The 23,452-nt window shown below is 37.8% G+C and overlaps 3 protein-coding genes across 3 annotated transcripts; 1 reads left to right on the top strand and 2 right to left on the bottom strand.

The window, feature by feature from the left end:
* Positions 1–313: 313 nt before the first annotated feature.
* On the top strand, positions 314–1,045 carry LOC114927546 (uncharacterized). The gene has a single exon (XM_029297560.1). The coding sequence runs from the start codon at positions 314–316 to the stop codon at positions 1,043–1,045; it is 732 nt and encodes a 243-aa protein (XP_029153393.1).
* Positions 1,046–2,341: 1,296 nt separating this feature from the next.
* On the bottom strand, positions 2,342–3,873 carry LOC140184033 (serine/threonine-protein phosphatase 7 long form homolog). The gene is made up of 3 exons (XM_072234313.1): positions 3,188–3,873; positions 3,014–3,104; positions 2,342–2,926 (listed from the first exon to the last, which is right to left on the bottom strand). The coding sequence occupies exons 1-3, from the start codon at positions 3,871–3,873 to the stop codon at positions 2,342–2,344; spliced, it is 1,362 nt and encodes a 453-aa protein (XP_072090414.1).
* Positions 3,874–18,861: 14,988 nt separating this feature from the next.
* Positions 18,862–19,729, bottom strand: LOC112794618 (uncharacterized). Its single transcript, XM_025836606.1, has 2 exons — positions 19,468–19,729; positions 18,862–19,286 (listed from the first exon to the last, which is right to left on the bottom strand). The coding sequence occupies exons 1-2, from the start codon at positions 19,727–19,729 to the stop codon at positions 18,862–18,864; spliced, it is 687 nt and encodes a 228-aa protein (XP_025692391.1).
* Between the last annotated feature and the right edge of the window lie 3,723 nt (positions 19,730–23,452).

Genomic DNA, 23,452 nt, shown 5'->3' with positions numbered 1-23,452 from the left:
TTCCACATGTTCTGTATCAGACACATAGAGTCCAACTTTCTCAGGAAATTCAAGGCTCCGTATCTGCAAAAACTAATCGTCAACATCGGTATGATAGTTATGATTACATTTACTCCTGAACTCAGTTATTATGATGAGCTTTTTTTAAACGTGGGTCTTTTTTGATTTGACAGGATACTCGCGAACAGTTCGCGAGTACGAGACACGTTATTAGCGTTTACGCGAGCAGGGTGATGTTTATACCAACTGGTTGGATCGGATTCCGCGTGAGCAGTATGTGTTAGCGTTTGATGGGGGATATCGATGGGGTCACATGACAACCAATCTAGTGGAATGCATCAACTCGGTTCTGAAAGGGGCTTGTAATCTTCCAGTCACGGCACTTGTTAAGGCAACGTTTTACAGGCTTAATGAGTTGTTCACCCGGAAAAGAGCCAAGGCCGAGGCTCGAATTAACGCAGGACATGTGTTCTCTGAGCTTGTAACCTCTAAACTGCATGCAAATCAGCGGGCAGCGGGTAACATCCAAGTTAGTTGCCTTGACCGACAGAACGAGGTATTCGAAGTGCGTGAGTGTCCCAGTGGTGTGGAGTATGCAGTGGACCTCCGTCGTCAACGGTGTGACTGTGGTGAATTCCAAGTGGACCGGGTTCCGTGTCGACATGTGTTTGCTTGTTGTGCAAACCAACGGCTGGATTGGCAACTGTATGTGCATGATGTCTACAAGATTGACCAGGTTCGACGAGTGTATATGGCTAGGTTTAGGCCCCTCAGGAATCCCACAACATGGCCTGTTTATCATGGACCTCGATTCGTAGGTAATCCATTCCTTAGACGGGTGTCTAAAGGTCGGCCAAGGATGACCCGTTTCTTGAATGAGATGGACACTCGGATGTTGCGTGCTCCTAGGCGATGTAATCAGTGCGGGACCGAGGGCCACAGTCGTAGTAGATGTCGTCAACATGGTGGTGCAGGTAATCCGGATGCGACAACCCAATATGGCTCCAGTTATAGTGTGACTTTCAATATTTTATGTATGGTATGAATTTCATATGTGACTTTATTGTATGACTTTCATATGTGACCTTATTGTATGACTTTCATATGTGACCTTAATGTGAGTCGAACACCTAAAACATAAATAAGTCATACAATACAAATAACTAAATCCAAGACATGAACCATAAACGAGTCCAACACATTCTACTTAAACAAGTCCACTAAATGCACAAGTCCAACACCTGATAGATACATAATAAATACGATACAAATAACAAAATCCAAGATATGAACCATAAATGAGTCCAACACATTCTACTTAAACAAGTCCACTAAATGCACAAGTCCAACACCTGATAGATACATAATAAATACGATACAAATAACTAAATCCAAGACATGAACCATACATGAGTCCAACACATTGTACTTAAACAAGTCCACTAAATGCATAAGTCCAACACCTGATAGATACATAAGTCATACGATACAAATAACTAAATCCAAGACGTGAATAACTCCAACATCATTTTCTCATTGCCCATTTTACATCTTTGACTAATTTCTTGCATTTCTTTGCAACCTTTTTAAAAGCGGATGGGGTATACCGATTGGCGCTCCGACGAAGGGGGTCAGCTCTAAGGTTGTATCCTTTTCCTTTTTCACCAGTGGGTGTACCTAACCAACTCAATTAATCAATATACAAAGTAACAACTAATCAAATCAATAAATTCGACCACCAAATAACCAATTCAACTAATCAACTTAAATAATCAATATACAACTAATCCGATAAACAACTAATCAAATCAATAAATTCGACCACCAACTAATCAAGTCAACTAATCAACTCATATAATCAATAACCAAATCCAATCAGGTAACAAATTCTTTTACCTGCAGTAGGCGCTGAACCATCATCCAGACCATCACCCCCATCATCTTCATCCTCACCATCCTCCTCATCTTCATCATTGTCCTCATCATCATCCTCATCCTCATCCTCATCCCCATCTGGATGATCAACCAGATAGTCATCATTGTCCTCATCAACTAGCTGGTAGCTCTCTAGAATGAGATTCATCGAAACACGGCGTGAATTTCCACTCTATATGATCCCCCTCGTGGCATCATCACTCATACTTGAGTCAACAGAAATCCTACCTTCGGAAGTACCAGACGAAGTGATCTGTCGAGGTCTCACATCCAATGAAAATCTACCTGGAGCAATCCCACTCGGTTGGGCCATCTGGTCGGTGGGAATGTTTCCGTATGCTGGGTATGAGTAACCTGACACAGGAGCCATGAATCCAAGCAACTAGCTAAATGAACCATGTTCACCTTATTCTTGGTACGGGACATTCCAGTACTGCTGGTGAACTGGAATACTCAAGTAATCCGCAGAATGCGTATCAGGGATGTATGGACTGAACTGCTCAGGCTCTTGTTGTGCATGTGTCTGTGAGGGGGGCGGTGGTTGTTCTTGTTGATTCTCCTGGTTAATCATAGGATCACCATGCTGATTCTCTTCCGGTCCGAGCTGTGACAGATGCAAGTGGTCACCATATGTACGTCGGTACCAATGCAAGTAGATATCTGACTGATGCTGTGATGGCACCGTGTCTTGAACAAGAACATGACTATACCGGTTCATCCAATGCATAACCCAGACTGAGTGGGTTCCAGACCAATCTTGATTCTTCGGTCCTGTTAGAACTTGGCCGTGTGCTTCACCTAGGTCACGCTCTTGTTGAGGAATGCCTTGAGTCAAGCCAAATTGGCTCCTCAACCTATCAGATGCATGCCACTCAATACATTCAAAAGATATAAGCGGAACTGTGGCACTCCAAATAGCCGAATGCTGACGGATGTCAGCAGGAATCACGTCTGGATCGGTCTGACCTATTGCATAAGGCTCCCAAACAAACTGCACACATTATGCAAGTAACCGAGGATTACACAATGAATAATAACACGGCTAATTGAAAACAACTACGTATTTATTACAACAGACCTGTCCTTCTTGCAGAGCATCCAGGTTTCCCCTAAGGTGCTCAAGTTTCCTCAATCTGTAAGGCCAATTCTCACGTTCCCAGTTATGCCACCTAACATCATGCAATTCGTTAATATACATTTATCAACTCAATTTAAGATACACTATTATAAAGCATTTAGTAATTAAATTTACCTATTTGCAATCGGAAAGATTCGAGGATTGCTAGGAATCGACGCAAGGAACGGTAGGCGGATCCAAGCCCAGGCAAGCAAGAGTGTCAACGGACCATCAATCTCCTTACAGTCGACACGAGTTGCCCTACACAAAGCTCTGTACATGTGTGCCAGGCATGCCGAACCCCAACTGAACTGTATTATCCCGGCAAAGTTACGGAGTAATGGGAGAAACTTCCAGTGCACCCCTGCTCCAGACTTATCTCCAAACATAACGGTTCCAAACAATAACATTATGTGGCACTTCACGTACCTCTGAATCTGGATATCATCAACCAACACTAACCGATCCTTCAATGCTCGAAACCACGTCAACTTGATGAAACTTCCCCTACAGTCTGTCTGCCTAGGTGCAACACCAAACTGATCCAAGCATTCAGCCTCTAACACCTCATAACTACTCAGTGTCGGTCCCGTAACTGGCAAACCATTCGTCGGAAGACCATAAATTAACGCCACATCCTCCAGTGTCACAGCACACTCACCAACCGGAAAATGGAAGCTGTGAGTTTCGGGGCGCCATCTCTCAATCAGAGCATTAACCAATGCCGCCTGACATTGGACAACTCCAATCTGTGAAACATAATTAAAGCCGGTGTCCTGTAAAAATCCCTCCACTATTAGATTGTACCGATCCGACGGCATGTAGTGGTCACATTGCAACATTCTAGATCCCTAAACAAAAACAATAATATTAATAAATTAACAAATTAAACTTAAAAGAATCGAATTTTCATTATCAAATAATCAGCCACACATAAGAATCAATAAATATATTAATAACAACAATACAATACAATACTTTATACAAATAACTATTATATTATCTACTAATACTCAAATAACTAACTACTCTATTTTATTCTATTCTAACAGCAAACATACAATAATAAATCAATCACTAACCCTTCATTAATTATTTATATTAAACTTATAACATAAATAATTAATTCAACAATTTTTAATTCATAATATTTATTTATGAACGACTACTAATACAATATTAAGTAACTACAAAAAATTATTTATTACTAACAATTAAAACTACTTAACTTATTTATATTCACACGTACAGCACATTAGCACTACTATATATATTCTATTCTACTGATAGTTAAATTAAACGCTACTAGCAGTAATAATTATTATTATTACAATAAGTGTTATAACAATTAATATTAATATTACTTATTCTATTTATTTATCATACATCCAAAATTTTATAATAACCGTATTATTATTAACAATATTATTATTGCAATTATTCTATTAATAACAATAATTAATTTATTATTATAATGTAATATCTGAACAATATTAATACCCAATAATCTCTAATATCATTTTAATTGAACTCAAATATCTAAATATTATTACTTCACTAATTCCTAACATTATCATTATAATAAACTATTACTAATCTCTAACATTATAATTATTATTTTAACTAAAATAAAAAATTTTGGATTAAAAACTTACATAATTAGGATGATCAAGATAATTAGCAATATGGAGTTCTGGACGATTCACATCTTTTACTTTTCTTCTTTTAGGCATACTTTTTGTGTGGTCCAATTTTTTTGAGCTCAAACCTTCAACAATGGAGTGAACTACCGTGGCTTGGGGGTGGGGTATATGGGAGAAGAGAAATGGAACAAAGTGAAAGTGAAATGGGAAAGGGAAAGTGAAACTGGCTTAAGGGAGCTCGGGTGGTTGGGATTTGATCATCTTTGCTGGACCAACGTGCATGCGCGACACGTGGCTGGGGGGCGCAAATCGGATGGTCCGATTTGCGTACCTGCCCAGCCTAAAATCGGACCATCCGATTTCAGCTCCTCAAAACGGATCGTCCGATTTTTTCGATCCTGGCCGTCACACTCCGGTTATGCACCATGCAGCCCCATATCGTTGTTATACACCACTTCTCCCCCAATATTAAAAATAAAAAAGTGGTAGATAGACATCACATAATAACAAAGAAAAAGAAAAAATAAGTTACATGCACAACTATTTTTAATAAACAAAGCACTCCACCTAACATGTAATGTATGGATAGAAGGATGGAAGGCTCATTAATTGTTTTACAAGGATGTGGGACAGCTTTTGGCTGACACCTAAGAGAAGAAATCGGAGGGAGCGAGTTGTGTGCAGGAGAAGTTGAGTCCCGAAATCGGAGGGTCCGAAAAGTGAGGGAGGAAAATTTTTTAAATCCATGATGAACTAATCAAACTGTACGATTAGGATTTTTTTTCTAATTAGAACACGGACCTTCCTTGTAGGTTTTTTTATTTTTCTTATTTTTTTTTAATTAGAAAACGGACCCTCTGAGTAGTTTTTTTATCTAGAAAATGGATCCTCCGAGTTTGCATAAATTTTTTTTTTGAATATGTTAATGCTAATCGATGGGTCTGAGTTGAGTATAATAAGGCTTTTCCCTTATATAAGCGTGGGTAGCTTGTATTGTTCCCATAAGAGTGTTTCCCAGTTCATCGTCTTCTTCCCCGCAACACCTCCATCTACATTTCCTCTCTTGTTTCAAATGAAGGAAAATACTGCTGCTGTGTGAAGTTTAATCATATGAGTGAAAAAAATGGATGATAGAGTTTTACTGAAATTATATTATTTCGGTCAGATTTTGTTAGAAACAGTTGAAGGAGTGAAATTTATTTGTGAAAATCCGTTAGATGTTATTCCATTCACAATCTCATTTGAGGAACTAAAAGGTGTGATTTGTGAGAAAATAGAATCTGGGTTGTCTAGAAGAATATCATGTATTTTATACAGATATCCCATACCTTTATTTGGTAGATTCGTGCAATTTCAGACGAAGTATGTAACAGATGAAGCGAGCATGCAAGAGATGTTTTCAATGTACATTGAAAGTCGTGGTCAAATATCATTCATTGAGGTGTATGTGGAATTCGAACCGTCTGAAGCCGATCAAAATATTAAACGGGAAGATTACAACAGCGACAATGAGGAAGAGTTTGAAAGCAATTACGAAGTTGTTGGTCCTGGTGGAGACGAAGACCAAGGTGACGGCAATGTGGCACCAAATATAGCTGACGTGGCAAATGCACTCGCAAACGAACATCCGTTTGAGGAGCCGTCTTTCATGCGAGCTTTAGACTTGGAAGCCATGCATGCATCGAAATTTTCGAAGTATATGAATGCAGGTACGTAATTGCCTATAGGTATACACAAAGGATTAGAATTTTATAATAATTTATATTGATCGATGTGAAGAAATAGTTACATGACATGTGATAATATACGTAATTAGCATTTGTTTGTGTGTTTGTTTAGTTAATAATATTATTTGTCGTTAGTTATTGATGAAGTTAAATAATAATTAGTGTTTATTCGTTAGTATTTATTTATTTAAAGATTGATGTAGGTTGATTAATATACTTTTAATTGCAGTTATTCTTTAGAGTAAAGTATCGTTTTTGTCCCCAATGTTTGGAGTAAGTCCCAAAGTTGTCTCTAATGTTTCAATCGTCATACTTAAGTCCTTAATGTTTCAAAATTGACTCAATATTGTCCTGCTGTTAGGGATCCGTTAACAGAATTGATGGCGAGACAACATTGAGACGATTTTGAAATGTTAGGGACTTAAATAGGACGAAAACGTTAGGGACAAAAATGATACATAAAAATAAATTTTAATTTAATTTTATCTTTTAATACTATTAATTTTTTACTGTACATAATATTCAATTATTTTTTAATTATATATAAATAACTTACACTTAATCACATTACTTTCATTTTAAATAAAATTTTTTTATAATTTTAAAGAATTTTGATAAATTATAGACAAAAGATATAATTTATATTTTATTGTATATATATTATTTTTTTTCTTTTCTTGCAAGTTTATATACTAGTCATTCTACAAATATTTCATGATAACTAAAAATTTTTAAGAGTAAAATTAAAAAAATTAATTTATTTAAAATGAAAATAATATGATTAAGGGTAATTTACTTAGATGTGATTAAAAAAATAATTGAATACTATGTATAGTAAAAATTTTATATTATTGAAGAATAAAATTAAAATTTATTTCTATATATTATTTTTGTCCCCAACGCTTTCATCCTATTTAAGTTCCTAACGTTTCAAAATCGTCTCAATTTTGCCCATCGTCAATTCTGTTAATGGATCCCTAACAGTAGGACAACATTGAGTCAGTTTTGAAACGTTAGGGACTTAAATAAGACGATTGAAACGTTAGGGAAAACTTTGGAACTTATTCCAAACGTTGAGGAAAAAAATGATATTTTACTCTATTCTTTATTTGTCTATTAAATAATTATGCTACGGCTGTCATCGTGGCAGAAATTCCTGTTGTCGCAGATGGTGAGTTTGCCATGGGTGTGGAATTCAGTTCTAGGGAAGCTATTATTAGGGCGATGAAAGATTATACTATCCAAAGAGGTGTAGACTAACGGGTGTATGAGTCGGAACTGCTGACATTTTATGCCAAGTGTACGCAGTATAGGTCAGGTTGTGATTGGCTTATCAGGGTTAGCATGATGAGCAGGAAGTATTGTTGGGTTATAAGGAGGTATAATGGTAGTCACACTTGCACCAGAGTAACCATTTCTCAGGATCATTCGAAGCTTGATTCAAACACAATTGCAGAAGCAATAAAGGCGTTGGTTGAGGCTGATCCCTCGATAAAGGTGAAATCAGTTATTGCGGAAGTGCAGTTGAAGTTCAATTACACCGTCAGCTATCGAAAGGCATGGTTGGCTAAGTAAAAGTTAGTGAAAAAAATATTTGGAGGTTAGGAAGCATCGTATGAAGCTTTGCCTATATGGTTTGAGGTCATGTGTCATAAGGAGCCATCAGCAGTTGTCCATTTTGAGACTATGCCTGCCTATCAAGGCGATGACTTGGTTATGGATATCCAGGTGTTGCATCAAGTCTTCTGGAGTTATTATTCCTGTATTAGAGCATTCAGACATTGTAAACCAGTTGTCCAGGTAGATGAGACTCACTTATATGGAAAGTACAAGGGTTGTCTATTGTTTGCAGTTTCACAGAATGGAAACAACAATATCGTTCCAATTGCGTTTGCTATTGTGAATGGAGAGACTTCTGATGCGTGACACTTTTTTTTGAGTAATTTGCGACAGCATGTAGTGACTCGGGATGGTGTGGGACTGATACCTGATCGACACGAATCCATCAATGCAGCTGTGGCCTGTAGTTACGGAGCTTGGTCGCCTCCCAAAGCTTTCCACATGTTTTGCATTAGGCATATAGAGTCGAATTTTTTGAGGAAGTTTAAGGCACCGTACCTACAAAAGCTTGTCGTCAATATAAGTAACCTTGTTGTAATTTGATGTTCATTATTAGTAACTAGGTACTGTTAATGTTTTTTTTGTAATTTGTCCTTTCTTGTTACGCATGATATTCGAGGACGGTCCGCGAGTATGAATTGCGTTACTAACGTTTACGAGAACGAGGCGAGGCGTACACAACCTGGCTAAACCGAATCCCCGGCGAACAGTATGCATTGGCATTCGACGGTGGTTACTGATGGGGTCACATGACTACGTACCTCGTGGAATGCATCAACTCAGTAATGAAGGGTGCGTGCAATCTTCCCATCACTGCACTTGTGAAAGCAACTTTCTACAGACTCAACGAGCTGTTCACTCGGAAAAGAGCCGAGGCAGAGGCTCGGATTACTGCCGACCATGTTTTTTCTGAGCTTGTGACCTCCAAGTTGCATGCAAATCAACTTGCATTAGGAAACATCCAGGTGAATTACTTCGACAGGCAGAATGAGGTCTTTAAAGTGCGTGAGATGCCAAGTGAAGTGGAGTATGTCGTCGACCTCCGTCGACAATGATGTGACTGCGGTGAGTTCCAGGTGGACCGAATTCCTTGTAGACATGTGTTTGCATGTTGCGCAAATCAACGACTAGATTGGCAGGTTTATATTCATGAGGTGTATAAGATGGACCAACTTCGTCGGGTTTACCGAGCCAAGTTTAGGCCACTGAGGAATCTTACTACATGGCCTGCTTACAACGGGCCTCGATTCGTACCGAATCCGTTCCTGAGACAAGTTACCAAAAATCGTCCAAGGATGACACGCTTCTTGAACGAGATGGACACGCAAATGTTACGTCGTTCTAGGATATGTAAGCAATGTGGGGCTGAGGGACACAGCCGTAGTAGATGCCGTCAGGCAGGTGGTGCGGGTGCCAGCAATGATGCTCAGTAAATTTATGTATTTCGTGTTAAATCCAAGTAGTCTATGATATTTGCTAATCTGTATAACTTATCCAAGCTACAAAGTATGTTATTTGAAACATTGTAACTGATATCAAACTACTATATGCCATGTTCGATAGAAAAGTACTCCATGATATGCATTGTCACAATCCATAGAACATTTAAACGATACATGGAAAAATGTTCAAACAACTCCACCGTAATAATACTAATTACACAAAAGCTACTTTCTCCTTGCCCACTTTATATCGTCCACAAGATCCTTGCATTTCTTGGAGATTCTTTTGAACATGGATGGAGTGTATCGATTAGCGCTACGACGTGGCGGATCAACCCTGAAATTGTAGCCTTTCCCTGTTTCAGCTAGAGTACGGACCTCACCTGTGTATAACTTAATTAGTTGTCTGAACAAGTTTCTAATATAATCAAACCAACACAAATGAACCAGTAAGTATACAATATAAGCAAATCACCATATATGAATATAATCAATTGTCCCCGCAAGTTCAAAATATAAGCAACTCAACCATATATGAATACAACATAATCAGACAGAGCAGCAAGTATATAATATAAGCAAATCATCCAAACATGAATATAATCAAAAATCAAATGACCCAGCATGTATATAATATAAGCAAATCAACCGTATATGAATATAATATAATCAATTGGCAAAATGATTAAAGCAATAATAGGACATGCACCATCACCATCACCTGAAGCATCATTATTCGATTCTTCATCTTCGTCCATCAATTCATCTTCCTCCTCATCGTTATCCTCGTCATCTGGGGTATCAACTAGATACTCATCCGTCTCTAGATCACCTGTCCTAGCGTTTTCTTCAATTAAACCCATTGAAACACAACAAGATTTTTGACTATTAAGAATTCCTCTACCACCATCACTCCTACTTGAGTCACTAGATACCAACCCTCCAGTACTAACCGAGGAAGTGTGGTATGGATGCATCACGTCCAAGGAATACCTACCAGCCATGATATCAGGCTGATGACCATACTGTGATTGGCCTACTTCTGCAGCCATGAATCCAAGTAACTGGCTAAAAGATGCTCCATCTCCTGACTCAAGCTGTGGATTACCCCAATACTGCTGATGTATTGGGTATGATGTGGTAAACTGTGTTTGAGGCACATATGGGTTTGAGCACTGCGGTTGTTCTTATGTAGGTGGAGGTGGAGGTGGAGGTGGAGGTGGATGTGGATGTGGAGATGGGGGTGATTGTGGTTCCTGTTCTTCATTATCATCATCTATGACTTGATCTCCCTCATCATTGTCTTGACCCACACGATCCGACAGGTTCAAGTGGTTGCCGTATCTTGTATGGTACCAGTACATGTAAATATCCAAGGGATGCTGTGGAGGCATGGGAAGCTCGGTAAGAATGTGGTTATACCTGTTTGTCCACTGCATCACCCAAAACAAATGAGTCGTGGTCGTGGCCCAATCAAGATTCTTAGGACCAGTCAGGACTATTTCGTGTGCCTTGTCAAGATTTTGTTCCTGATGAGGAACTCCCTGAACAAAACCAAACTGTCTCCTAAACCTGTCGGTTGCATGCCACTCAATGATTTCAAAAGACACTAACGGCACCGTAGCACTCCACACAACGAAGTGCATGTAGATATCTGCAGGAATTATATCTGGATCAACGCGATCAACGGCATAAGCAAGCCACACAAACTGCGATAAATATAGGAAACAGATTATTACAACCCTGGAGATCATCGAAATACTTCTTTAACATTAACAGTAAAATCATATCAACTACTTCTTTAATATCTACATACCTGGCCTTCCTGGAGATCATCCAAGGCTTTTCTAAAATGCTCCAATGTAAGATACCTAAAGCATCGATCTCTACGCTCCCAGTTACGCCACCTAATATGACTTAATTCATTAACACAATTCCTTTCTACACATGAATATAGGATGTAACTGTAAAATAATGTTACCTGTTCGCAAGCGGAAAACTGCAGGATTCTCGAGGAACCGGCGCTAGATGTGGGAGACGCATCCAAGCCCAGGTTAGCAAAAGCGTTAGCAGACCATCGATTTTCTTGCAGTCAAAATGAGATGCCCTGCATAATGACTTGTACAGGTGTGCCAGGCATGCAGATCCCCAACTGTACTGTCTAATACTGCCAAAATTACAAAGTAAAGGCAAGAACTTCCAATGCATAGATGCCCCAAACTTGTCACCAAACAAGACTGTAGTAAATAATAGCATAATGTGGCACTTCACGTACCTCTGCATGCTGGTTTCGTCAATCAACTGTAATCTTTCTTTAAGATCTCGAAGCCATGTCAGTTTTATGCAACTTGCTCTACAATCCGACTTCCTCGGTGCAACCCCAAATTGTTGCAAACACTCCGTCTCTAAGGCTTCAAAACTACTCATAGTCATCCCTGTGACTGGAAGACCGTCTGTTAGAAGACCAAGGATAACAGCAACATCTTCCAGTGTCACAGCACATTCACCAACAGGAAAGTGAAAGGTATGTATATTTGGGTGCCACCTTTCGACTAGTGCATTTACCAGTGCTTTTTGACATTGAACTACTCCAATTTGGGAAACATGCAAGAAACGAGTAAACTGTAAATGCTCCTCAACCCTATCATTGTACCGATCTGGAGGGAGTGGGTGATCACATATCAGATACCGTAAACTCTACAAAATCATATCAGCTTATAGTCAAATCATTAACAATGACTAATTTACTACTAAAAGATAATAACTATCTATGATATATAATTTAAATAATTTCCACAATTAAATAACTGAGACATAATAATTCAAATCACAAAGCTATGGTATATAATTTTACTAGATCACTGTCAAACAAAAAAAATAATCACTGAACAATAATATTAAGAGATACTATATAATTATAAAAAAATAACGGAGTCTATAATTATTGTTAACTAAAATTATAATTAATTTAAGAATGAATGAGCTCATAACCAAAATTAAACTAAATTAAATAGAAGTAAGTTATTTGCTGAAAGATATTTACATATATATTAATCTGCCTATATATCAATAGCAAGTTTAACAGTCTCGTGGTTGTGAGTATCATTTTCCTCCTTCAAGAGGGGGTTTCAAATCCCATCTTCCACGTTTTGAAAAATTTTGAAACTCAGGCGATTTGGTCGAACCAATTTTACCGGATTTGACCGGTTCGTTGACCCAGTCGGTTTATTGAATCGGACTTGTTTTGGGTTCGGTTCAACCATTTTTTGATTGAACCGATCGATTCGATCAGGTTTTCATAACAATGCACTCAACTCCTGTACCAACGTCTCTATCTCAATTAAAAATCAAACAACAACCAAAAATATATTACAACAAATTCTACCTAATTTACTCAAAATTCCACAAATCATTTCCAAAAATTATTCAACTTATACATAATAAATAATTATGACTTCTAAAATTATTACAAAAAAATTCTAACCATATATTATTTTTACTGATCACAATCTTAACCTATATATATCTTCCTAAATCTACTTTCTAACAATAACAACATTAACTCTATAACATATAATAATATTTACTTCATTTAAATATATATGCCTAAATTTTTAATAATAATAATAATAAATCTGAAATATAAAAAAAATAAAAATTAAACTTACATAATCAGGGTGGCTGAGATAATGTATAATATGAAGTTCAGGATGATCAACATCTTTATATTTTTGTTTCTTTGGAATTATGAATTTTTTCTTCCAACATGCATGAACAACAGTAGAGTTTTGGAGGCTGAAGGAAAAGAAGAAGAGAGGAAAGGGATTTGGTGGGGTGTGCTTGAGAGAGACTCGGAAGGAGTGAGTATAGTCCATTATGTTGGTATAAGGGGCACCGCCTATGGGAGCAACGACAGCCGCCACGTGGCCTTTGCATCACAAATCGGACGGTCCGAGTTGCTCCCTCTAATCGAACCGTTTGAGTTCTTCTACCACAACTCCCTGGGTCCGAGTTGTGCTCCCCTAACACCACAGTGAAGTAAAGCACTTGTTTACTCCATAACGAGGCAACACACCTCCCTCACTTCCATATCAAAAATAAAAAGCGCAGGATAGAAATGGAGAAAAAAAAAATAAAAAAGAAGAAAGAGAAAGAAAAAAAGAGGATGATTTTTAAAATCCTTTGTATATTTACATGAAAGAAAAAAAATAATGTTTACAAAATATATATGAAAAAAATATTATCGAATTTTAATTTTTACTACTTTTTTTCCCCTAAGGATGCAAGGGAAAATTTTTGAGTTGACTCCACACCTTTTAGTTTATTATACAAATATTTTTTTAATTTCAAGATTTGTACTCAACTAAATAAGGAATAATAATTGAGATTTTTCTTTCCACTTCCTCCTTCTTTTAGAAATTGTATCCTTGTAACACCTTTTAAAATATTTTATTTGCGTAAAATATATGAATCAGCCGAGGTCTCATTGAACTTAACTAACTAACAATAAGAACTAATAACGTATCCGATTACCGCAACAAATATTAGAAGTCATGGTAAAAAAGGAAAATTCCTTCTGCTTGAGTTCCTGGTCAACACGTGGTTATGAAGTGGAGGTAGGTGGATGTGGGCTGACAGGGCTGTCGAATAGGGGGGCTCGTCAAGCGTGATGGCTGGCTTGCAGCAGCTGTAACGGCGCCACCTAAAGGCCGTGCAAACCTAACGGGTCTTTGTGCTAGACCTTGTAATCCCCGTAAAATGGGCCCGTTAATATGGTTTCTTGAAATTTTTGCTCCGTACAGGTAGTGGACTGAAAGATGAACTTTTTGTTGTGAAAATAAATATAGCCCAAAAAAAACTGAAGGAATAAAAAGACGCTGAAGGGAGACGGGCCAAAAGGGTAACTGCCCGTAGAGTGTAATTGCAACACCAATGGGGCTATGATAAAGTAACTAAATCAAAAAGAAAATACTATAGAATAAAATATAATCCAATGAAGATAAAAGAAAAAAAATTAAAAGTGTGCTGAATGCTGTGAGTTATGTGTATTCCACTGGATAGTTTTCATATTAACTTAGTTTAAATGTTTTATGGTTATTTTTTTGGAAAAATGAATTATTTTTGAGTTATGTGTATTAACTAAAATGAGAAGTAAATTTTGTTAGATATCTTTAAATTAAACAAGATAGGCCAAAAAATGTTTATTAATGGATGACATATTTTTTTTATTGATAACTGTATGACATCTAGTAATATTAATATTTTTTAACATAAAATTGAATAATGTTATAGATACAAATTAATTAATAAGTTAGAGAATAAGTTGATATAAAAAGTTAAATTTTATATAGTTAGTTAAGTATGACCGGGTCTACCGGTTGAATCCGTGACGCAATGACCTGGCCGGGTTGAGTGCCCGGACGTTGATGATAACTATGGGGTTTGAGGATTGCTCGGTGAAAAAGATGGACGTTAGTTCAAGCGGTGTTATCGATTTGGTTTGCGTCGATTTTGAACCTAAAAAAAATTGAGCCAGCATGTACAAGAATGAGCTAATGGCAACCATTTCGGTTGCTGCATCTTTCACCCGTTGCACGCAATTCTTCTCCAGGTGCCAACCGCAGAGTCTATGTGTCGCCATCGGCATCACCTCTGCAATTGCAGTGCGCATAGCCTTGTCCCCGTCGGTCATCACTACACAAGGCATGTTTTGCCCCATTACATCGAGCAGGTTCATTAACACCCACCTATAAGTGTGGACCTCTTCATCCTCCAGCAACGCGAACCTAATATCGAAGTCTGTTTATGGTGATTTGTCCCGGAGAAAACCACCAATGGTTTCCTGTACTTGTTAGATCGGTACGTCAAATCAAAAGCCAACACGTCACCAAATAGCTGATAATCCATCATCATCTCACCGTCAGCCCAGATTAGGCTACCCAGACAATTGTCCGACGTCCGTGTGTATCGGGCCACTGTCCTCATGTCAGCATTTTCCTTTCCCTTCAAGTAACTGATAGTCACCGCAGCGTCACCGTCGCATATTCGCGCAACCCTTTGCCCATGGACATAATTATACAGATCCTGTTTTGTAAATCGGAGCATGCCATACCCACCAAACTGTCCCGCCATGTAAGCCATTATCTTCGACGTGGGGATCCCAAACTGCTTGAAACTATCCACCTGTGCCTTGTCACCGTCACTCATCTTTCGATGACTAGGAAGGAGACGTGCGAACACTGCTGGAGTAAGCTCGTGGTTGTGTTCGTCCATGATGGTCCTGACCCTCCATACACTATGCTGCATATCATAGTAAATCTTCAGCTTGGCCTTATAGTCCGTGCGACTCTCCAACTTCTCCTCCCTTACTCGCTCAGGACGGTCGTAGTGCTTAGCATGTCTTGTACCTTGTTGATGGCAGAAAAAATCTCGCCTAATCAACACCCCATCCACACGAGCCACATCTCCCTTCCATACTCCCAAACCCCTTATTTTAGCAAATTCCTTATAGGCAGCATAGGCATCGTCCTCCGTTGCAAACTCTTTTCCCAAGAAGTCATTCGCCCTAACCAGCCGGTGGAGACCACCCTCTGACGCATCATCTGCATCACCCGTCCCATTACGATCATCGGCCCCGCCTTCACAGTTTTCCCCGCCTTCGCGGGCCTCATTGCACTCGAGGTTCTCGTCGTCATCATTGTCATCATAACTTGCACTATAACGTCCGCGACCATCATCGGAGGCACTCCCAAATGAGTCTTCACTCTCACTATCAAAGAAACCGCTGAAATCTATTAGCAACAACTGGGCAACCTTCTACCCTAATCACACGCAAAACAGACAAACGATGTAGTAAGAACATCAACCACAGCTATCAAAAAGTGACTATATCTTACTCCACAAATAAGGCAAAACCTCTGCATTGTAACTGTCTATACATAGCTTACCGACTTCAGCCCATTAGAGGTAAGTTAAAAATAAATTTAATTTCCTATCCTCCCCAGCACCATAACTTCAACAAGGTTACCGGTAGATTTCTTCCCAAAAGGATAAAAAAACCCTTTCGAAATTTTATCGCCAGCATTTAAAAAATCTAACAAAATAAAAAAAATGTCTCAAAAGGGAGAAAACATACCAAGATCAACTTAAAATTCATTTACACCTTTCTTTTCATCATATACTCGTTACTAAACCCGCCACGAAACGAAACATTGAAAATGCCATGTCTATGTCTCTAATGCCCATGAAGATGCCCTTCCCTAGTAGAGTGCTACAAGTCCTTAATTTCACAGCAACACCCATACTTAGCTGCAAACAGGAAAATGATATTCCATTTGGATAAACAAACTACCTTACATCAAGGGTACATCTAAATAGCGGTTTAACATAATCAATCACCATGCACAATATCTAAGCCCTCAACTTCCTCCTAAAACATCACAATTACCTAACGGGCGGTAATAGGCACTGACCACTCAACAACCATATTTCTATTATCTTCCCTATATTGCTACTATTACCCATTGCATTAACAATTTATCACACCCATAATATATTGAACCTACTAACTTATAACTAACACATATGTCTAATGAATCTACCAATTTGTTCATTCACGAGTTCCTAAAATGCTAACAATGATTTCATTTAACTTACTCTTTTACCAACTACCCAACATCAGCGGCATTTCGAATTTCCACCTCTAAGCCAATACCCGTTACTTACTAATTCACAATACAAGTTTCAAAAGCAATACTCATACTCAACCTAACCTGAATATGTTTCGAGACTGGCACTCAAAGATGATGATTCATCGGGCAGAGTAGATCCTACGTTCGACTTACACGCACAGCAGACGAGGGGCAGCAACACCGACTACAGGCCAACCGCACCTGATCACGACGGCGTTCGTGAGCACCACCGGTCCCTGGCAACGACGCATGCTCCGGTGAATGGTGTCCTTGGAGTGGTCCTTGACCCGGACAGAGCTGCCGGAACGGACGCAGAAGCCAAGCTCGGGTTGCAGTGGGAGTCACGATACCCGCGGGGGCTCTAATTTGGTGAACGCTGCTAGGGTTCTTTTGGACCACAGGAGAAGATTGACCTACAGCAACAACTACCTTGCCTACCCCCATTCTTTTTTAGGTCAAACCTCAAGGCCCAACAACGGCACTAACGGGACTCTATGCAACGCCAACCCCGTTCTCAACTCACCTATCTAACAGACTTAACCAGCCCTTCCATGAGTCTCCCTAGCTTTCTGAGAGTTACCTCACAGAAGCAACACGTGTCCACATTCGATTTAGAATAGACAAAAATCTGTAAATCTGTATCAAAATGCATCTTTACCATAGATGGACCCGGTAAAAAATTGATCGCATTTTGATAATTTAAGAAATACAATTGCGTTTTTGCTTGTTTATTTAATGTGATATATGTAGTAATACAAGGTATATATAGATATCAGTTGGACTACAAATTCAAATAATTTTTTATTTAAGTCTATTTAAATAGATTCAAAATTAAAAAAAAACACAATCTCATTAAATGAAATGTGTATGCACGTGCAGTATCCCTCCTCCAGTGACGAATCTAGAAAATTTTATTAATGGGGACAAAATATATATAGTATAATAATAATTTTTATAATTATACTATAGTATTATAAAATATGATTACTCTTCAAATTATTTAACTAATAAATTAAAATAATAAAATAATAATTTAAATAATAAATATTTAAAATTCCATTCTTCTGGATTTTATATTTTGAAAAGATTGAATAATCTTTTTATTGTCAATACAATCAAATGTTTCTCTTTTTATTTATGTCACTAAACAATCATTTAAAAGTTCTTTCAACTGATGCAGTTGCTACAAGCAAAACTAAAGCTAACTTCAAAAGAAGAAACACTAATGGATAAATAATATTTTTTCGAGTCTCAACCAATTTCTGAAAAAGAACACCAATCCCATTTAAGTTTGAGAATTGATCATCAGAACGCACATCTAATATGAAGTTCTCAAGTTGACTATCAAGTGCCAAAAGTTGAGTAGAAGAAAATTCTAATGGATAGAATTGAGCTAACTGGATCAACTTCTCTTTATCAAACGCAAAAAATGAGTGTCTTAGATTCAAACAAGCTATACAAAGAAGCAATTTAGTATTCTCCTCTGTAAAATGATTGTTGAGTTCTTGAAGTTGTCTATCAACTACTTGATAGAATATCTCAACTTGAAAATGATGCAAATTTGAGATCTTTTGAGCTTTGCATCTTGATCTTCCTTGTGACACAAATATATCATCTATTTTTGGAACAGTAATATTATGTTTGTCACAAAACAATGAGACTTCATCAAGTAAAAGAGACCAGCCATCATCTCTTATAGTGCAACCGTTGCTTAGACACTTTAACTAATGCCATAGCATTTACAATGTCTTGATCATTCCTTTGTACCGCTTGAGATAATTCATTAGTAACTCCCAAGATATTTTTCATCAAATGCAAGTTGAAAATGAATTCAAAAGATTGAATGACATTCAATAAATGACATGCTTCAGCTCTTTGTTCTGAATTATTTCCATCATCCTTAACATATTCAAGAACATTGACCACGAAAAGAAACAAAGAAATTAATCTAAGTATAGTTTCATAGTGTGCACCCCATCTAGTGTCTCTAGCTTTTTTCAAAGCTATTTCTTGATTCAAACCACATCCACTAGAAATTTCTCCACTTTGTAATGCTTCAACTGTCTTAGTCATCTGACTATCACGAAGCATATCTCTTCGTTTACACGAAGCTCCAACAACATTGCACAAATTAGTTAACAAATTAAAAAGCAAAGAAATTTTAACTTGTTTTTTTTGCAACCGTTACAAGAACTAACTAAAGTTGGTGAGCAAAGCAATGTACATAAAAAGCATAAAAATTTTCTTTCAATATCAAAGTTTTCAAACCATTAAATTCTCCTTGCATATTACTTGCACCATCGTATCCTTGACCACGTACTCTTGATAAACTTAAATTATATGTTTCTAATAATGACTCCAATGCTAATTTTAGAGATAAAACATTAGTATTAGAAACATGAACAAGGCCAAAAAAATGCTCCCTAACTTGCCCTTCTTTATTCACATACCTTAAACAAACTGACATTTGCTCCTTAATAGAAATGTCACGGGTTTCATCAACCAAAACAGCAAACAATTCATCCCCAAGATCATTAATAATAACTTTTGTCATTTCACTTGCAGCAACTCTTACAATATCTTTTTGAATTGAGGGACCTCTTAGTTTAAGATTCCCACGAGAATTTTTGAAAGCACGATCAATCTCTTCATTATGTTGCGCAAGAAAGTTTAGAAGTTCCAAAAAATTTTCTTGATTAACAGAATCATCTATCTCATCATTACCAAGAAAGGCTAATCCTTGTCACAAAAGAAATCTAATACAATCAATTGTGGCTGTCAAGTGAATTTGATAATTCTTTTTAGCTTGCTCAGATTGTTTTTCAATAGCAGCACTAATGTGTTGTTTTGGCTTCATAAGTGCTTTACATTTTCTTCAAGCTTGATTATGAGCACTATCATGAATCCTAACATGAGTTTGTAATCTCTCCTTTTTTTCTAATTTGAAAAGCCATTGGTTACAAAAGCGTTGCCATCTTCAGTCTCAGGTTTCATAAGATAACAATAAAGACAAAAAACAACATCTTTTGATATACTATACTCTAACCAATTGCCATAATCATCAAACCAATTAGGATTAAATCTTCGAAAAGAAGAACCACAAGCAGTTTGCGAAAAATCATGAGTCTTTGGTTGACAAGGACCTTTTTGCAAATATGTACATCTAACTTTGTCTCTGTCATTCGAATGATAACTTGAAATCTTTGATCGTTGTCCTGGATCTGCTCTGAGACTTTCTACTTCGAATTCTAAAAACCTCCTCTTGTTAGAAGAGGTCGATGAATTATTTTGGGATCCAATCTCCAATGATAAAGTTCTTTTGAAATATTTCTCCATTACTAATAGAATAAAATTATAAACCTAAATTAATTAATTAAAAAAATTAATTCACAATTTGGTGCGCGAAATTGTGAACAATACTTTTTCACAACTCTCATAATCCCCGGTAATGGCTCCAAAAACGTAGTAGCTCAATACCATGGCATTACACAACTTCGCACAACTAACCAGCAAGTGCACTGGGTCGTCCAAGTAATAAACCTTACGTGAGTAAGGGTCGATCCCACGGAGATTGTTAGTATTGAAGCAAGCTATGGTCATCTTGTAAATCTTAGTCAGGCAAACTCAAATGGTAATAGTGATGAACGAAAATAACACAAAGGTAAAGATAGAGATACTTATGTAATTCATTGGTAGGAACTTCAGATAAGCGTATGAAGATGCCTTCCCTTCCGTCTCTCTGCTTTCCTACTGCCTTCATCCAATTCTTCTTACTCCTTTCCATGGCAAGCTCGTGTAGGGTTTCACTGTTGTCAGCAGCTACCTCCCATCCTCGCAGTGAAAACTAATGCTCATACACTCTGTCACAGTGCGGCTAATCACCGGTTTGGTTCCCTCCCCTACCGGAATAGAATCACTCTTTTGCGTCTGTCACTAACGCCCAGTAGGTTACAGGTTTGAAGCACGTCACAGTTATTCAATCATTGAATCCTACTCAGAATACCACAGACAAGGTTTAGACCTTCCGGATTCTCTTGAATGCCGCCATCAGGTCCTGCCTATACCACGAAGACTCTGATCTCACGGAATGGTTGGCTCGTTTGTCAGGCGAGCACTCGGTTGTCAGGCGATCAACCATGCATCGTGTAATCAGGAATCCAAGAGATATTCACCAAGCCTCAAATGCTTGTAGAACAAGAGTGGTTGTCAGTCACTTTGTTCATGAGTGAGAATGGTGATGGGCGTCAATCATCACCTTCATCAAGTTGAAGAACAAGTGATATCTTGGAACAAGAACAAGCGGAATTGAATGGAAGAACAATAGTAATTGCATTAATACTCGAGGTACAGCAGAGCTCCACACCTTAATCTATGGTGTGTAGAAGCTCCACCGTTGAAAATACATAAGCATAAGGTCTAGGCATGGCCGAATGGCCAGCCTCCCAATGATCTAAGATAGCATAAAAATGAAGATAGCTACCCAAGTCCTCTTAGGATCTAAAGTGATCAAAAGATGATTCATATACAATAGTAAAAGGTCCTATATATAGAAAACTAGTAGCCTAAGGTGTACAGAAATGAGTAAATGACATAAAAATCTTCTTCCGGGCCCACTTGGTGTGTGCTTGGGCTGAGCAATGAAGCAAATTTCGTGTAGAGACTCTTCTTGGAGTTAAACGCCAGCTTTGGTGCCAGTTTGGGCGTTTAACTCCCATTTGGGTGCCAGTTCCAGCGTTTAACGCTGGGATTTCTTGAGGTGACTTTGAACGCCGGTTTGGGCCATCAAATCTTGGGCAAAGTATGGACTATCATATATTGCTGGAAAGCCCAGGATGTCTACTTTCCAACGCCGTTGAGAGCGCGCCAATTGGGCTTCTGTAGCTCCAGAAAATCCACTTCGAGTGCAGGGAGGTCAGAATCCAACAGCATCTGCAGTCCTTTTTGGTCTCTGAATCAGATTTTTGCTCAGGTCCCTCAATTTCAGCCAGAAAATACCTGAAATCACAGAAAAACACACAAACTCATAGTAAAGTCCAGAAAAGTGAATTTTAACTAAAAACTAATAAAAATATACTAAAAACTAACTATATCATACTAAAAACATACTAAAAACAATGCCAAAAAGTATACAAATTATCCGCTCATCACAATTCTATACAAATTGAGAAGAAAAGCCTTAATAGTGAAGATTATGACTTTAGCGTCCCTCTCTCTTTAAGCATGTAGGACAGGTTATATACAGAAACCTCAAAATCAAAAGTCTCTGGCATCTTATAATTAACATCATGAAATTCATTATAAAGTTCATGCAAAGATTACTCTCAGGTGCAATAAAATAACAGAAATAAATCAACTAATAGTGGAAACATCACATTAAGACAACACTTGATGGCATAAGCTCTATAATGAAACTGAGAGTGTGTTGTGAAATAAAGCAACTTTAAATTACCTAATTCCCTAGCAAGAAGAGGTACACATGGCCCAACCCGGCCTGGTTCCGAATACTTTAGGGGCTAATTTGGTATGATTTCATCGGGTTTAGGGTTGGGTAAGGGTCTCAAAAATAGACCCAGTCATTATTTCGGGTCGGGTCCAGGCCATAGCTCGGGTCACTCGAACTCGGCCCGGTAGCCCGGTCATCATACACAATTAATATTTTGTGATATTAGTGATGGATCATGGCTATTCTTATGTGGAATTTAAGTATTGTAAACCTTAATATTTTGTATTATTAGTCATTATAAGACTATAAGTTAATGTTTTATGTTTAGAATGCATAAGATTTTAGACTAATGCATAATATTGTGTTATTTGTATTGATTTAAATATTTGGTGTTATTAGACAATAATAGTATTGATTGTGGTTATACTTTAGTATTGATTGTGGTTATGCTTTAATTTTGAAGAAGGTTTGGTTCTTGTTATATTTTTCTAAGTAAATTTTACCATGTTAAATAATGGTTGGAGTCTTGAAAATTTGGATATTTTTACATGCTAGCTTACAAGAAGGTATCAACGTAATATAATGTTAACGGCCCGATTTTCACCCGGTATAATTATGGCCCGAAAGTGTATTGGTTTCATCGAGTCTAGGGTCGGGTTTGGGTCTAATAAATAGACCCAGTGTATATTTCAGGCCGGGTCTGGGTCACATCAAACCCGGTTTCACCCGACCCATTGCACCCCTACTAGCAAGAGTAAAATAGAACACAAAATCCATATTGCTTTATTTCCAAAAAGTATAGCTAGCTCTGCTGACTAAGGACTACATTCCCCC

Source organism: Arachis hypogaea, chromosome 4 (assembly GCF_003086295.3).
Source record: "Arachis hypogaea cultivar Tifrunner chromosome 4, arahy.Tifrunner.gnm2.J5K5, whole genome shotgun sequence".
In the NCBI taxonomy this organism is placed as follows: Eukaryota; Viridiplantae; Streptophyta; class Magnoliopsida; order Fabales; family Fabaceae; genus Arachis; species Arachis hypogaea.
This window is presented reverse-complemented; position numbering and strand designations above follow the sequence as displayed.